This window comes from Syngnathus leptorhynchus, chromosome 1 (assembly GCF_054491065.1).
Source record: "Syngnathus leptorhynchus isolate UIUO chromosome 1, UIUO_Slep, whole genome shotgun sequence".
In the NCBI taxonomy this organism is placed as follows: domain Eukaryota; kingdom Metazoa; phylum Chordata; class Actinopteri; order Syngnathiformes; family Syngnathidae; genus Syngnathus; species Syngnathus leptorhynchus.
The window spans coordinates 11,163,490-11,182,120 of NC_141195.1; the positions used below are offsets into that span (position 1 = coordinate 11,163,490).

Genomic DNA, 18,631 nt, shown 5'->3' on the forward strand with positions numbered 1-18,631 from the left:
ACTTCCACTGTGGTGTAGTTATTGCATCCTTCAGTGCATAATGAATCAATGCTTGAATTAGTATGTGCAGCTCATTTTTGTTTCCCAACAATGGAAAAGATACATCATTTATCTGACAACATGGGGTGAGCGAATTTGGTCTTTGACAGCACTCACACACACACATTTGTTAGGCATAAATATTATTAGCATGATTATTATATAGCCTTCAAATCCAGGAAGGTCATTCATGCAGGGGTCTTGGTTTTGGGGATCAGACAAGAACACAAATGGTGGATGAAAGGCAATCCCCAAGTACCCACTTTCTGGATCTGTCATCTCCCCAGCCAAATTTACATTAGCAGCCTGCAAAGGTCTCTTTGCAGTTCCTTGTACACATACTTGAGCATCTCAACCTGCCCCAATGGAGTGTGTTCATGCCCACAAAGGCACAAAACACCCTTTTATAAATTGGCCACGCTTCACCCACTTAAATGTGTCTGTGAAAATACCAACATTTCAACCTGCCTGTGTGCAGAATTAAACCGCACGAAAGTAGAAACTTCTACTATAAACACACTGATAGAATTGCACAATCAAAAGAAAAGAAAAGAAAAGCAAAAAACAAATTGTTCATAGCACTCCCCACAAAAATGAACACACATATATACAGTATTACTATGTATGATATTTTGGGAGTCACTTCTAGTTATTAAATCGCATACGTATATTAATCTTGTGACAGGCAATATCCTACCCATCCACAATAGCATACTTATTCTCTTGTCCGGCTCCAGGTCAGCAAGTAAAAAAGCACCCTGTTCTCTTTCTTTTCCACCCCTCCATTCCCTTCCAGACACCCATTATTTCATTCCTGCCTTTTCCACCTTTCCCTCATCTCACCCCTCCTTTTCCTGACCACGACCCCTCTTAGCCATCCCCTCCATCCTCCCCACACTTCACTTTTTGTGCCCGTCTCTCGTTCATCAAGCCTATTTCATTGCCTGCACTCTGCTCTTGGCCCTGCATATATCTGCATAGTAATTGCCCGTTAATTAGCTCTAGCTGGTCTGTCTTTGCAGAATAATGGAGTGAGCTTGGTGAGAGGGCTCACCTGGGCCTCTTGTCAGGGCTTCTCGGCCAAGCTGAATCTTTGATCCATTATGTCAATGTGTAGTTTTTTGTTGTTTGTTGCAGCTGAACTGTATTGTGCTTTTTTTCCCCTCCTTTGACACTGCTCCCCTGAGGACTCCCATGGCATTGTTAACCTACAGTGAAGTCACTACCACAGCAGCTGTAACATAAAACCACATATTATACACCCTCCCAGCCACTCCCCTCCCTCTAGTATCATCTTGCTACTTTTAATCTTTGACCTCGCCTGTAGGAAGCCTGGCACAGAGGCCACTGCTCTCAGTGGTAGATAATGGAGTTGCCCCCCCATGGGCATGTTGGAGGATGAGAGCGCACAGGCTCACAAGAGCAGACACACAACAGCTGACGCGCAACGGCAGGCGCGCGCATTCGTGCGTCAGGCTCAGATGCGGAGCAGCCCGCAGGCAAGCAACTTGGTGGGGCTCGTGCGTGGACTCACACAAGGCATAGCACACACTCGCCAGTGTGTGATGCATTTCACATTGCGCACAAACAGGTGCGCTCTCAGTCAGAAGGCCCTCAAAGAGACAGAAGGCACAACGTTGGCACAGCAAAGGAGGCTGCTGGCTATTTACACAGTCTTTTACCATATTAGACATTTGTATTAACAAGAGGCTTTGTGTAGTTTAATTTAGCATGCAGGAGGAGGAGTATTGCATGTTTAAAAAGGAAGAGGCAAAAACAATAACGAGTCCTGAAGGAGAAAGACTGGAGCGAGCAGGAAATTACCCTTTTGAGAATCAGACAGTTTGGTGTGAATTATTCTAGTCATTTGGCTTTGGGAAGGGTATGTCTAAAAACCTTAGACAAGCAAATTCAAATTCGAAAAGCTTTATTGTCTGTTAAAAGAAACATTAATTTTTCGTTGACGTGCTCCATAAAGCCATACCGTCACAATCACATGCATACTAAAAGAACAACATCATATGTATAAGAATCTCAATAAATAAGTAGCTAAAATTTAGTTTGTTGAAACAGTTAAAGCAGAAGGAACAAAATAAATTCTGTTGACATTTTTCCTGGCATGAGGGATCCTGGAGCGAATAGTACCTAGTTGGTAAAATGCTTGTCAGCTTATTGACCACTGTCAGGGTGGCTTTGAGCAAGGCACCAAACCACTCTTAAGTTATGTCAAGGAGCCTTCACACTGGCAACTCATGGATGCCTGCTTGCATGTGCATGATGCGGCGCTGTGCAACAAAATGATGCATCCACACATTCATCTATGCCTGATACAAGGGTTCCTTATTAGGGTCATGAGCTGTAACTCATACCAGATGAGTTAAATATGACTCCTCAGTTTTTTATCCAGAATTAAAAGGGGAAAAAATCCGATTGGGATCCGTCAGGGTCAAACTATCATTAAATATATACGTATTTAGCCAACAGGCATTAAGAATAAAAAATACATTATAACATTTTTAATGGTCATAAAAGTGTAAAGTGTATCACTATTATTACAGTGTAACGTGCTAAAGTTCAATGATGAATTAAAAAAGAGATCCAATATTGTTTTTACATTATTTAATGTCAGAAAAGTATAAAAAGATGTTATGCAGGAAATGATATTAAAAGTATTTAGCATTCATAATTGTCAGAAAAATGCATGAACCACTGTTACCAGTAAAAATGTCAAAACATTAAAGCACACAAGTTTGACAACCCGTCAGGTAGTACTTTGAATATGAGTTCTCTCAACACTTCTTGTTCAAGTTCCTTCTTCATTTGAAACATATAATACAAAATAGCATCCCCTCAAATGTTTGGTTCAAGTGTATTAGAATATGAAAAAGCTGAAAAGTGAAAAGGATCACTGAAGAGGGGGCCCCACACTCAGGCCACCCAACATGGGCTCGTATGTGAAGAAAAGCCCAATGTTTGGAGGACACCCCTTAGAACGATACAAGTGTTTACATCGTTGGAAACTGTTTATAGAGTTCCCTGTATAGTTACATAACCATCAAGTCATTTTTTGTTTGCTAGCGCTCCAATTTCCAATATCTGTGACCTGGCTTAATTAAACTGGGGTTTGAGACCTTCATACTCGCTGGTTTTGGACTTCACCGTGACAAGATGCAATAAAATCTTCTAATGAGTCTAAGTCCCCTGCTGAGAATCTTCTCATTTTCTTCTATAGCTGAAGAGCTGAGAGCCCAATGCACCATTTCATGACCGCTTTGGATCCTCATTAGACAATGTCAAGTTTTACTGTGTATTACACCGTTTTGCCTGGGTTTCTCAGGAAACCTTTGTAGTTTCCTTCATAAAGTAATGAGCTCAACGCAATGGCACTTTTGACCTTTTCCAAGAAAGTCATAGTTTAACACCAACTATTGACTGGAAGAAGTCATCATTTACATACAGTGCTTTATTTACTACAATGATTCATGATAAGGAATTACATCTTCTTAACTCTATTCATAATGAGGCCTGCTGAGGCCTTGTATAGAGCACTGGTAATATTGGCCCGGTGTGTGTGTCTGTGTTTTTGTGTGTTTGTGTGTGTGTGTGTGTGTGTGTGTGTGTGTGTGTGTGTGTGTGTGTGTGTGTGTGTGTGTGTGTTGAGGGGGCCGGGTGGTATTGACTCTAGTAGTTTAGCAGTGCACTTATCCAGGCCAGTTGTCCAAATCATTGACAGCTCCACTCTCGAACGCCAATATCCCGGTGACCCAGAGGAATACAGCTATGCCAATGCAGGTGACATGTTGTGCATCAAATTGTGTCCCTGTGTTCTGTGTATTTGTCGCTTCCCCCATACACTGCGTACAAGCAGACAAACAGCTATGCAAGGTGAAATCGATAAAGCCTGTGGTTAATAGTGAGGAGGTTCTGAGTCACCAGCTCAACTAAAACAAACCTCTGAATGTTAGCATAACCTCAGTGCACCTCTCACCCACCCTATGGTAATCCGTGACAATCGATTGTGCATCTCAAGCAGCAGCTCAGTCGGGCCTCAATAACTTATTGCTGCTTGTGTCTATCTTGCGATAGATACTGTTTCTTTATATCAACTAGTTATTTGTTTAATCCTCCAAAATAAGGTGAATTAAAAACTCAACATTGTTCTTAGGTGCCAATGTGAGTATGAATAGTTCTTTGTCTATATATGCCCTGCCATTGGCTTGTACCCACCTTTAGCCCAAAGTCAACTGGGATATAAAAACATATTCAACAACGGAATAATTTGCTATCATTTCACTTTGCTTTCACCTCATAGCATTTAATACATCAAATTGTTGAGAAATCCTTGTTTACAACACCACTTTAATAGTTTTGCACAGATTTCTCTCACATTGTCAAGCAGTGGGAGCCATGATCTTTTTTTTTTGTCAACTAATAACGTTGTGAATACTGTATGTATTTTTATGCACTTTCCTTCCTGATTTTTTGCAAAAGAAGGACAAGAGGCATTCTGGAGAAAACGGCTTATCTTCGACTGCCAGCTTATTGCACTTAAAGCCTCCAAGAATGGAGCATAAGGAGAGAAGAGTGGATTCCTCTGGTTTTTCTCTCCCTGTGATGTTTTCATCCTCCACTCTGGTCTTGCTGACAGCCTGGATAAAGTCTTAATACACAAGACCACAGTCACACTTGTCATTTCAATGTCATTGCTACTTCTGCAGTGATGCACATCCACAAAGTCATCACTAAATGAATTTTTTTTTTTTTAGGCTCAAACTTGAATCATTGTAGAAATCAATTATTTGCTTCGTATTGTTTTATTTATTTTTAATTGTCTTATGAATAGGGCCACATAGTTTGGTAATGTTTCTGTAGCGGTTCAATTGGTATAAAGTGGGAAGACAAGGAAGCTGCTGCACTGAACAGAGACACTCGGAGAAAGAATGTTGCCTCATGCGTCAAAACACGTGAGACTTAGTCTGAGTCCGATAGTGGTTAGCACATCCGGATCACAGTTCAGAGGTGCATGTTCAATTGTGGCCCCCGCCTTCCTGTGTGGAGTTGTCCCCGTGCCTGCGTGGGTTTCCTCAGGGTACTCCGGTTTCCACCCACATTTCAAAAACATGGATGATAGGCCGTTTGACCACTCCAAATTGCCCGTAGGTGTGTGTATGTTAGTTTATCTATGTGTACCCTGCGACTGGCTGGCAATCAGGTTGCTGTGTTCCCCGCCATCCACTCAATGACTGCTGGGATGAGCGTTTTGGAAGATGAATGGGTGAATTTTTAAAATCAAATCTTCTTTCTGTTTCTTGCACTGGGCACAAAAGTAGAGGCCAAAAAGCTAACCCTTTATAGAGCACTTGTTGAAACATTTTTATTTTGCAAAATTGTTCAGTGTTTATCATCAGATGACAATACAGTTCATGATAATTGTCTGAAAATGATCCTTCTGCTTTCCACAAATACAAAATGTGAGCCAAACAATATGACGGTCTGTACTGAACAGAATTATTTGATAGATATTGTTTTGTTCTGAAATGTGCTCTTATGTGTTGGCTTTATTTGTTTATTCCATCAAGACTGCCCACTTTGTGTCACACATGCAGGTGCCTCTCCTGTGTGGATGGAAAGTTCCCCTGTCATTGGTGCAAATATCGCCACATGTGCACACAGGATGCCAGTGACTGCTCCTTCCAGGAGGGACGCGTCAACACCTCACAGGTTGGTAGTCACCTTTTTCACATGCAAACAAGAACCAAATAAGTCTGTCATCATGTTGTATGTATTCTAATCCAAATGCAAAAATATTCAAGTATCTTACCATCTCTATTCATATGAATGATTCCTCCATTTTTCTAGATTAGCCATTGATGTTGCTGTACCTTTTCTTGACAGCCTGAATGGCCAAATTGTTGAGGGGTTGGTTATAAGGGCTCCTGTTGCTTGTCTTGATGCAAATGTTGCCATGGCTACCAAGACACTTTGACTATCACTTGATACACTTAACATAGAATCTACAGCTGTGTATTGTTGCTGGAATTCTACTTGAAAACTTGACATAGAAGGAAAGAGGAAAATGCAGTATGTATGAAAAAGATGACGCGCTCTTTTATGTGTTGAAGGCAAAGCACACACTAGTGCGGCAACAAGAATACTATTTTTGCAGCGTGGTCTTTTTAGAATTAAGTGGTTAAAAAAAGAACAACTTTTTGCACAAAATCCATAGGCACCACAATGTTAGCTCCTACGATGTTGTGCACATGTGCCATTGTGTGGCCATTAATAAAAGTCACATACATAATGCCTGGAAAAGTTTCCCCATATGTCATTAGTCGTCACATGCCAGAATGATTGAAGTCACACTACACTGCTTGTCCTCCCAAAGGCATCTGTTCATGTTTCTCAGACTGACTTCAGATCATACTCTTGTTGAAAGCGAAAGAAATGCATTTATCTAAGCCACAGGAAATTAGTAATTGTACTAGTAGGCTATCCTCACAGATGCGCTTGGCCCCTTAAATTTAATTCTTCCCTGTCTCTTCCTGGATCTGTAAATATATATAAATCCACAATGTTGTGACAGCCGATAAAGAGCGAAGCACATGAGAGGCGACCAGGCAGAAAATTGCTAGTTGGAGAAACACTCGAGCAGACCATCAACAACAAATGTGCATAAACACAAACAGCGAAAGAAACAAACACCAGAAGGACAAACAAACACAGAAACAAACAAATTGTCTTTGCTCCACTGATTCCAACATTTAGTTGGTGGATCTGACTTGGCCCGGGGGTTGCTCGCTATGACTGCATTCCCATTCTGAGATATTAGCGCAATAGGGAAATCATATGAACAAAACCATACATAACATTTCCATTCTTGGTGGGGTTGGGCCGGGTGGATGCGGTGATGCTTCCATCATGGCTCCACAGGCAAATGAAAAATAAATCCCTCTATTAGCATTTTTATAGTTACAGGTTTTCCCCAAAGGTTACTGAAAATCAAATCAAATGTAGTTTATAGTGAAATCTGTTCACAAAAAAATAAACAACCTACAAACTTTATACTTGGCAAGGAAAATTATTACTTAATGGGGTGCACATTGAGCTTGTTAAAATGTGAGATGCGCCACGTGTGAACTCTGGGTTCCCTAAAGTGACCCGCATGCACAGAAGAAATATTAAGACTCAAGAAAAATAAATCCTTAGGTGCGTGGTTGTTCGTTTCTTTGATTGAATGGTGACCGGTTCAATGTGTCTTTTCTCGCCTTAGTCAGTCAGCTAGGATTCCCTCTGTCACTCCTGAGACCATAATGAGGATGAACACTATAGAAAACAGGTGGATGGGTCATACCATTAAAACATCTGTTAAACCATAAAATATATGAATCACTCATGCAATAATGTCTTGTCACACAAGTAAATGACAACAACTGGGGAAAAGCACACAGTTAATCCTTTATTCATACTGACTGAGGTAATCATACAGAACGCTGAAGTTTTCTCTAATTTGCTCTCTAATTTGTGTAAAATACTGATATGAACTGTCTTTTTTTTAAATTAAGTTTTTATCAACGACGGGCATTGAGGCACATTCCAAGAGGCTGACCTAATTTCAAATTATAAATAGACTACAAATCAGTCTATAATACATACTGCACAGTGGCTGCTCCATGGGGAGTTTAACCTGCGGCCTCATTGATAATCAAAAGAAGGCCATGTTGGGCTCCAGACGAACAGCAGGTGAACACGAGATATGTGCGCCAGTGTTCCTCTCCGTCTTAATTACAGAATATATCAGTATGATGAGTGAGCTGGGTCTGCGTTCATATGTTTGTGTCACCTTACTGCTACAGTCGACACAAAAGTGTGCGTGCGTGCATGTTTGTGTGTGTGTGTGTGTGTGTGTGTGTGTGTGTGTGTGTGTGTGTGTGTGTGTGTGTGTGTGTGCCGTATGTGTGTATGTACTATAATGTGCACGTGTGTGCATCACAGCTCATAGTGCGCCATGCCAGCACCCGGTTTTGATCCCTAGCAACCCCCTTCATCTCTATCCTCTTGTTCTCGCCATTAGCGGCAACATGTCAATTAGAAAGACGCAGGCATCCTCTTTTTTGTCTATTTGGTTCACAGCTTTTTTTTATTATTATTGTGTGTGTCTTCTGGTGCTCAGGCTGCCACACAGCATTGGGTAGCTCGACTCAGAGGCTGTGTGTCTGAGGCTGGCCGATGGTGAGCTTCCCTTCTCCCCCCGGGTCCGTCTGCCACTGATAGACTCACTCTGTGTGCGTCCCGTGTGTGTATGTGTGTGTCTGTTAATTATTCAAAGTGTATTAAAGCTTAAAGATGCATCTCCAGATGCTTCTCTGATCGTCGTCGTGTTAAATGGAGAGAGACAGATGAGATGAGAAGCGAAAGGTGGAGCATCCGCCGTAAAACATACGGGAGAGGAGTTGCAACGGTGGCCTAGTTGCAAACTCATACAAACCGCCAGGGGACTCCTTTATATAAATGTGCAAGAATGATTTCTGCAAATTAATAAAAACAAGATTCAGATTTGCACTGTACAAGGCTGCAATTTCTAGTTGTCCAGCACACCTTTAAAATAGTTATGGTTGGTTTTCTCTCTGCATTGTAAATGAATTTGGAGTTAATGGTAGTCTCAATGGTAATCTCAAACATGACATATTTTTCAAACTTATTCTCTTCCCATCACATTTATTTTTCATAAATGAGACTAAAAATTCACAAAATCCAGCTTTGAATTTCTATCCTAATTATGTTGAGAGTGACGGCAAACTGGAACCTATCCCGGTAGACTTTGGGCTAATTTAGCAGACGATAATCTGAACTAGCCAGCAGGGTTATACTATTTTTTATTTTATTTTATTGGACTAATTTATTTTAATTGTCATTAACTATAATAACCTTGTTACCCAGTCAACCACATGGGACATTTTAAGAAAATTATTAACACATTTAAACAGTCACTGAACAAAGTCTGGCGAGTAAACCACCAAAGTGGCATAAATCAGAATAATGTACTGAAAGGACCCTTTCGATTTTCAAAACAATCTCAGAAACAATATCATTACCTAAATTGCCATAGATACTGTGTAGATATTTCAGGTTTTGAGAGAATATAATAAGCAGCGTGGAAGTCGCAACATTTGGTAGGAGACAGGTGTGACAGAGGACTCAAATTCAAACAATTATCAGAAGTAAAAGGAGATTGTGAGATGGATGAGTGGGAGGCAGATGTGAGGCATGTTTAAGATTACAGGAGTTGAAACCTGACTTTATGGTCATGACACAACCTGTGCCTTCGATTCCTTAATAACCGCTTAATAATTATTTATTTACCTGACTTACTTTCTTCCTTCTCGGTGAATGCTGATGATTTAATTCTGTATCTGCTGAGACAGAAATTATTTATTTCTACATTCTTACTGATCATATAAGTAAACTGCTTTTTGGTTAAGTGTTTTCAGGAAGTTTGTTGGAATCCGTGGATCCTTTCACGACTTCTAATTACCCACGCATTTTAAGTGTCAGCCTCTCAGCCTCAGATGGTGTGAACTTTTTATGTTTTATCTTGACTGCTTTACTGCCTTTTCCACCTCACTCTCTATCCACCACCATCGTCAGGGACAGAGATGAGTGGGTGGACTGTGTAAAAGAGTTCTTACAGTTCAAAGTGTCTTTCATTGAATGCAAGTGCTCCTCGTCTGGTGCGATGGGGCCTGGCCTCCTTACACCTGACACCAGTCGAGGGAATCGCCTCATTTGAGCAAAGTAGATGAAAACTTTTCTTATTGAAATGGAGCACAGGGGTAAGTCTCAGAGCTAGAATAAAAGGGAACCAATAACTTTGTTACATGCCCTGGTAGATATTCCTATTAGATACAACCGTTCCACTCTGGCCACTGCTGCATAGTATGTATTAAGAATTTGGTTGTGATCTGCACAACCAAAATGTTAGAGGCTAAAGTTCACATTGACTAATATTATACTCACTAAATTATGGCAATCATTGATGGAGGTCATTTTTTACAGTCAAAATATGAATAGGTCATTTTTGTTAGCACATGTTCTTGTGAACCCACTGCATATTTTTAGTGGCTCCTATTGATCCACTAGCTGATGGCAATCACCAACATTCTATTCTTTGACTATCTGGGCTTTGATAGCATCCAGATAGACATGCAATCACACTTGGTCATCAGAGATAACACACAGAACTGCAGCATTCTAATGGAGATGTGTGTGAAGAGGTCCGTACAATCAGCACTGTAGAGGTCAGATGCATTATCTTTTCTCCAGCCTTGTTGTAAACCGCCTGGTCCAGAGACCACTATGCAAAAGATAATGGTCTTGGATCAGGATCTTTGAATCCAGAACATCCCAATATTTCAGCAGCCATTAAGTGTTTCACAGTAGTAATTAACATGTGGCTTTACATGCAAATAATAATATTAATACAACTACTCATAATAATTTGGATGGTATCCAGAAAACATTAATCAATCAGCAGGCATGGTTGTGTTGTTAGCAACAACCCAACTCTGGGCGTCTGACTGTATGAAATTTGCGTTTTCTCCACGGGTTTTTCCCCCCACAGATAAATGCGCATACTGGACATACAGCTCTATACTATATATGTCCACTGTTCATCCAGTAAAGCTGCAGATCAGATTCAAAATCACTTGTGCTGAGTGAAAGATCCATATAGGTAGAATATTTAAGGGGCTTTGTAGAAATACAACCCAGAAATGCTCTATGTAGATTAAATGGATTCATCTGTTGGGATTAGAACCACGCATTGTCGCAGTTTCTTGAGATATTGTGTGTTGAGCATATCGTTACTTTCAGTTCCACCTTGTCTCTAATGATGTCTGGTCCTCCCTCTCTCTTGGGAGATGTGGTCATCATATTGCTATCTTTTCCTTTCCGTGTGTGTGTAAAATAAAGGAACTGGTCGATGGGGTCTTGTCCCCTCCTTTCTGAAACAGTTCATTGGACTGTAACGCTAATCCATGGGGACCCTCTTCACTATGGTGACCCGGTGACACAAACACACTCGCACAAATGCACGCACGCACCCACGCACACATACACGAACACTGAGATACATCCTCATCTATCATACTCACAGAGTGTCAGTGCTGCTGGAAGGTAGCCCCCTGGGTGATGGCCAGGACCCAATCAGTGCTCTTGCCTCATCTCCGACATCATCATGGTAAGGACATCTCCTTGCTGGTAGTAAATGTAAATTGGAAAGACAGCAAGGAGATGATCTGATAGTTTTAGATTTGTCAATCACACGAAAGTAATGTTGTTTTGAAAATGTTGTTTTCCTGCTCCACATTATTTCACTTAACATGTTCTTGTGTGCTGGGATAAAAGCCCACCGTTTGATTTGTATGTTTATAAAGCTGTATATATGTTTTATATTATACATTATACATATCATGACGATGATAGGGCACTACACAGCTGCTCTAAGAGGATACGGGCCAGTGCAGAAACAAACAGTTGGCAGGATTCTCACTTCTATCTCTGAATTCTGAGTTTGCAGTGAGAACTTTATAATCCTCTTCTGTAGCTCTTAAATATTACAAGAACAATTACCAAAATAATGATTCCATTAAAATAGAGCTATTATACATAAAACTTTGATACACATTGGTTTCTAAACTTCATAAAGATCGCAAATGCTTTTTTAAAACTTAAATTAAAGTTAAATAAAAACATAAAATTAAGCTGTACGTAAAAATAGGTATTGTTGTAAATATTATACATAATGTAAATAATATACCCTACATGAAAACAAAAAAAAAAGGTGTCCTGTACGGTTTTAAAATAATGTTTTCAACTGTCTGAATTTATCGTTAAAACACTTCATTTGAATATGTATTTCATCTTGCGACACAAATGTGAGTCTGGTTTTCAATGTGCAGTGGTAGACGAACTCAATTCTGCTGAGGTCTCACCTTCAGAACTTTGATCAGAGTGTCAGTAGTTTGCCCTGTGGCTAATGTAAAACATTCCCCACAACTAAGAGTGTGTTCACTGACTTCACAGTGCCAGAGGGCAAGATTAACTTTAGCGTGAGATGAATATGTGTGTACAGGTAGTAAATGTGGTTGTGCGAGTTGACCATGTGAGAATTAGTTTACCTCAAAGCAATGTGGTTGACTGCCATGTAGCAGCGCTCCAGCTTGCCCTCTTCAGGTCTCATCTCCCACTTTAATAAATGAGTCAATTGCTCCCATGAAGACAACCTTGCTCCCCACCCCCCTTCTTTCCCCTTGCTTCACCTCTCCTCACATTTTGCTCACCCACTGGTTTAGTTCTACTCTCCCATAGTCGATCTTTAACTTTTACTATAATTAAATCTGGAATTATTTGATGATTATGGTGCGATTTTCCAGGATTTTTCCAGTCGTCCAGGACCGTGTTTGTTTTACCTGTAACAGTGACCGAGATGTTTGTCAAGGCTGAACACAGGGGAATCTGTTGCACTTTTTGGGAGCAGTAAGGCAAAGGTCATCATCATCATCCAAAAGTAAAAAGGATTGAGATTACTTTAAGGGTAAGAATGAAAAGAAAAAGTGCGGGGACACCCACAGAACTGAGAATTGCCCCATGAGGAATCCCCCAGGCAGAGAAGAATTTTTTGTGTCTTTGTGTGCTCCACTGTGCTCGGACACCTGTCACCACTCCTAATGAAAAAGGCCCCCACAATCCTCTGCTACCAGCACTTTTTTGTTTTGTGTATGAATGTGTGTTTGTGTGTGTGTGCGTGTGTGTGTGTGTCTACCGTGCAGGATTTCCGTGTTGTAATTGGAACGGATGTTTGAACATGCTCCTTCAACGTTAACAATAGCTTCTACTTCAGAAGAGACACTTCACCGTCGAGCCCACGTATTTGGTCATGTGCATTCACACCAACCAAACACACACACACACACTCCTTTTTTTGATTCTATTAGAGCTTTGAGGCAGAGCGGCAGTCTATCACTGTTCTATCACCACCTGTGAATACTTCAGACTTGAACAGTCAGCCATTCTTGTTGACAATCTGCTTCACTTCAGCTACCGCATTGATTTGTTCTCCTCTCTCTTTTTTCTCTACTTCCTCTACTCTCCATCAAATACAGGTTATCAATCAGTTCGGCTAAACCTCTTATAAAAGTTACAAGGAGCAATTGAAGCAGTTAAAAATACGTATGTGAAGGTGAAACACGTGTCTAGTCATTTTGAAGACAATTGTTATATAGCAGAGTGGAAGAATCAGTTCATTCAATGCTTGTGAAGGAAGCAAAGTTTTGATTGTTATATTATAAAAATCATTTTACAGAGTCATGTTTTTCTCCTAAGATAGGTCAAGGTCAACAAACTAAACGCACATCTGCACCTTTCTCCAGTATAATGGTGGTCTCTTCTACCTCAGCTATGTTGAAGGGCTGGTAAAGCTCTAAGTAACTACTCTTGGGACTCGAATTGTTCTTTTATTTACTTCATCCATCCATTTTCTGAACCGCTTTGTCCCCACGGGGGTCGTGGGCGTGCTGGAGCCTATCTCAGCCATCATCGGGCAGCAGGCGGGGGACACCCTGAACCGGTTGCCAGCCAATCACAGGGCACACGGAGACGAGCAACCATTCACACTCGTACTCATACCTAGGGACAATTTAGAGTCTTCAATCAGCCTACCAAGCATGTTTTTGGGGATGTGGGAGGAAACCGGAGTGCCCGGAGAAAACCCACGCGAACACTAGGAGACCATGCAAACTCCACACAGGGAGGGCCGGAGGTGGAATCGAGCCCACACCCTCCTAACTGTGAGGCGGATGTGCTACCCAGTGCTCCACCGAGCCGCCCTTTTATCTACTTATACGTATGTAGGAATGTATAGGGTGACCATTGGGCCACATTAAATGTTGATTTACAGCAATGTTTTCTTTCATTTAGGCCTATGCTCTTAGTGGAAATACAGTTAACCCAAAGAGTGCTGGGATAGGCTCCAGCACACCCGCGACCCTCGTAAGAATAAACAGTATGGCAGATAAGTTACAAATATGGGCAGAGTTTGTGTTCTAATTTGATTCAATACAAGATAGATAGATAGATGTACACGATAGCTTATTTATTTATTTATTTATTTATTTATTTATTTATTTATTTATTTATCTATTTTTAGTTAGTTATTTAGTTATGATTAAGGGCTGTATAAAACAACTTCACTGTTGGCAAAAAGTTGTTTGAATGAATGAACGGTCTCAGAAAACATGACAGACTTCCTGTTTTAAGTGATCATGAAAGTCCTCAGAAAGTACATTTTGTAACTATCAGCTCTGCATTTGAATGACCACCATTATTATGTCCAGAATACTTTGTCTTCAATGAGAGTGCCTGCTACTTTTCCGGTCACATCTCAACCTCTTTCTTCTCAATTTTCTTATCTGCAGGAGTGTCCTCAAATCCTGCCCTCCACTCAGATCTATATCCCTGCTGGAGTTATGAGGCCAATCACGCTGCTGGCACAGAACCTGCCCCAGCCACAGTCCGGACAGAGGAACTACGAGTGTATTTTTCACATTCAAGGCAACATGCTCAGTGTCCCGGCCCTGAGGTTCAACAGCACAAGCATCCAGTGTCAGAAGAGCACAGTAAGGCACCACACACCATTTTATGTGGACATGCCAAATCCACAAATCTATTCAATTTAATAGAGACAGCTTCCAAAGTATGTTGAACTGATTAATGGCAACTTCTTTATTGGCTGTGGAGTGTGGGGATGGTGTTTTTCAGGCGACTGAGTGATCATTTTTCCAAATCAAGGTCACACATTTGATACCTGGTTTCGTTTTTTGTGTCCTTGAGAGTTACGAAAACCACAGTTGCCTTTGATGATGTGGATGATGTATTGTACGTAGAATCCCTTAGATTTTATATATGAATGGATAGTTTTCAATTTTGCCATGTTTGAAATTGTTTGTTTATGGACCACATCTGGAGCATTGTTGTTTAGTTGTAACTGTGTGAATGTTTATAATTGACAGATATCATTTCTACCAAATCTTATCAAGGTTAAACATATTTGTATATTCTGGTAGGCTGATCAAACAAAGATTTTAAAATAGTCCATCTGAAGCTGATCAAGCCCCATCTCTTAGTCATTTGACAGCAGAAACTTCTTTATCCACTTTGCAGTGTTATAGCTGTGAGTTGCTTGTGTGTGTGATGTCGCGTGTGTTTATGTGTGGCCACAGGGATTTCATGTTTCAAATGCCACTCTTTCTTTTCATTCCCACTTCTCCATCTTTCCTTTCAGTCAAACTGTCAGGGGGTAGCAACCAATAGACGAAAAACGCTTTAAGTTTCAAGTTGATTTCCTGTGCTCTAATCGGGGTGTGAAGCAGACGCCACACCAATTATGACATATTAACGCCAAGGCGCTGAATAACAGATAGTGAGTGCTTTAAGCCCTGAATATGGCAGATGTCCTTTCTTGTGCTTGTCACACTTTTCCACAGCTAACTGTACTCCCACTGCATTCTTTTGCACGTGCTTGATTTACAGACACTTCTTTTCCTTACTTTTTGTCACCTATAATCTTACTTTTTAGCAAGAATATGTATTTATTTTTGTTATCAGGCAAATGGAATCATGGCCCCACGTCTTTTTTAGCCTACAAGACTTTCAAAATTTAAAAAATTAAGAAACAGAAGAGGAGTATTGTTTTGCGCCTGCAGAATAAAACCAGCAGGTCAATGACAACATGGACAGAATGCAAATTGCATTTTGTCTGACCCCCTCAGACCCTTTGAAGTTCTGTATTCCCCGCTGTAGAAGTGTTCACATTCAAAAGGAGCAGGGAGCAAGTAATTCCAGATTTTATAGTGCTTAAGATGTACAAAGTTGGCAGAACTCAAATTGTTTTTGAGGAATGAACAGATGTCTTGATCTGATAAATTTGGGTGAATCCATCTTTCTAAACTTGTTTGTTCAACATAATCAAATATATAACGGCAGACAGTTGCATATTTATTTCATTCATACAAGACTTACCAGACTGTGGGACCCAATATTATCAATTTAGTAATTATTTTTATTTGTCTTCTTTTAATAGTTCTGTTTTGTTTGATTCTCCAGCACCTGGTTTAGACAGCAAAATACTCATTTGTAGCCCTTTACAAGTTGCTACAAAGATGTGACATCCTTTAAGCTTTGCCCAATGTTGTAAATCAAAGTTTTTATTTATTTCTCAGTCTCATGTGATTTTACAATAGAAACAATTTCATAAAATACAAAAAAGGATGAACACAGGGTATCAAATAATGTTTTGTTGATGGGCTTATCTATTTTTATGTGCGTGCCAGTGTGTACATAGACCACATGAGAACAGCAATGTGGTTTTATGGGCCTCCTCGTCAGGTGGGACTGTGATAGTATCCAATTAAGGGAGCTGTAGATGAAATGATGATGAATTGCAGCGCTGTTGTCGACTGACGGAAGCACACACGCATACACACAGGACAGAAAAAAAGCAGTGAGATGGAGCAAACGATGACAAAAGCAACAAGGGCTGTGATGGAGGAGGTTGAATGAGTACAGACAGACAGAATTAAAACAAAATGACCAAAGGTTTAACCTAAGCAAGCAGATGTGCAGAAACAAACAAATGAGGCAGGAACGTTTTGGATGATTGGGCAGATATGTCTTCAAATAAGAAATGTGCACGCTTGAGAAAGTCATGCTGAAAGAACAAGGAATCATGAACAGTGGAAAAGATGAATGAGCTTTATTTGGTGTATTCATACAAATATTGAGGAATGGCAAGTTGTCCCATCATTGAATGTTGGTTTTCACAGGCATATTTTCATCTTGTTTTTTTAGCTGTTGTGGCCGAATACAAGAAAATATAGTAGTTTCTCAACCTTTTAAAATACAAAGTTCAGTTTTCAACATTATTGTCAGATGTGTCACTGTTGTGCATTTAATGATATATAGCTGTTTTATGTGATGTGAATCCCATGAATTATCATTATTATTACTTCATTATCAATCAAGTGTCGATAACTTTAAGGAACACAATGTTTTCAATGGATGATTGATTATTGAAAAAAAATTGTATTTAATGGTCTGTTCAACCACTGAATTCCTTACAGCAATTACTGGCCTATATTCTAGGAGCAGTTAAATGATAGATTTCTAATTTTTTTCATGTCGTGTTGCGATAAGTTTATTTTGGAGTGAATTGAAATTATGTTTCCATTTATCTCTTAAGGCTTCATGGTCATTCATGCATGCTTTAATGAGAATGCCAAAAGAAAACTAGAATTGGCAATTTCTGGAGAAATTGCGTGTGAAGGCGAAGGCACTTCACACTATTGTGGGACTCGAAATGATGATTAAATGACATAAAAATGGTAAATTGATGATTAAATAAAATGAAAATAATTATTAAAGTGATGTGTTAAAATTGAATGAATGAAAAAAAAATATTGGTCAAGCGGGATTCGAACTCGCACGGGAACAGCGCTCGTGCTCCAAATTCCAGTCTCTTCTTACTGAGCTAAACAGCGGCTTAGTGTTGCTGCGGTGGAATGATGATATTAAACAAGAAATAAAAATGGTAAAACGGTAAAATGTTTTTAACTTAAAATTAAATGAATAACTAAATGAATGAATGGAAAATAAAAAAATAAAAAAATAAAAGAGTTAAATAAACGAGTTAAGGAAAGAAATCATGAAAAAAGTTGTCAGATGTCAAAATTTGAACTCACTCCTGAACGTCGCTCGTGTCTAATGCGCCATTAAGAATGAATGGGGGATTTTAAGGCACAAATTTGCTAATTATGCAAAAACGGTAAATGTTATGAACAAATGAAATACTAGCAGTCATGCCGTGAATTTTTGGAACGTGTGAAAGTTGGAATGGGGTGAATCGGTTAAAGCATGTGGGAGTAGTTAGGTGTCAAAAAAGTGGGAGGAATAAATTGTTTAACTAGAATTGGCAATTTCTGGAGAAATTGCGTGTGAAGGCGAAGGCACTTCACACTATTGTGGGACTCGAAATGATGATTAAATGACAGAAAAATGGTAAATTAATAATGATGATTAAATCAAATAAAAACGGTAAATTAATGATGATGATGAAAGTAATTATTAAAGTGATGTGTTAAAATTGAATGAATGAAAAAAAAATCATGGCCAAGCAGGATTCGAACTCGCTCGCGGACGTGGCTCGTGTTTAGGGATCATTGTTTTCTCACTGAGCTAAACAGCGACTGTTTTTTTGTGGTGGAATGTTGCTATTAATCAAGAAATTAAAATGGTGAACGTTAAAACGGTAAAATGATGTTTTTAACTTAAAATTAAATGAATAACTAAATCAATGAATGAAAAATAAATAAATAAAAAATAAAAGAGTTAAATAAATGAGTTAAGGAAAGAAATCATGAAAAAAGTTGTCAGATGTCAAAATTTGAACTCACTCCTGAACGTCGCTCGTGTCTAATGCGCCATTAAGAATGAATGGGGGATTTTAAGGCACAAATTTGCTAATTATGCAAAAACGGTAAAT

At 39.7% G+C, this 18,631-nt stretch overlaps 1 protein-coding gene across 1 annotated transcript in view; it reads left to right on the forward strand.

The window, feature by feature from the left end:
* Nucleotides 1-18,631, forward strand: part of LOC147061928 (plexin-A1-like) — a 167,444-nt gene that overhangs the window by 101,938 nt on the left and 46,875 nt on the right. The window contains exons 9-10 of the mRNA XM_085935441.1: nt 5,646-5,760; nt 14,511-14,711. Of these exons, the coding sequence (XP_085791567.1) occupies nt 5,646-5,760; nt 14,511-14,711 (316 nt within the window). The remainder of the gene's footprint in view (nt 1-5,645; nt 5,761-14,510; nt 14,712-18,631) is intronic.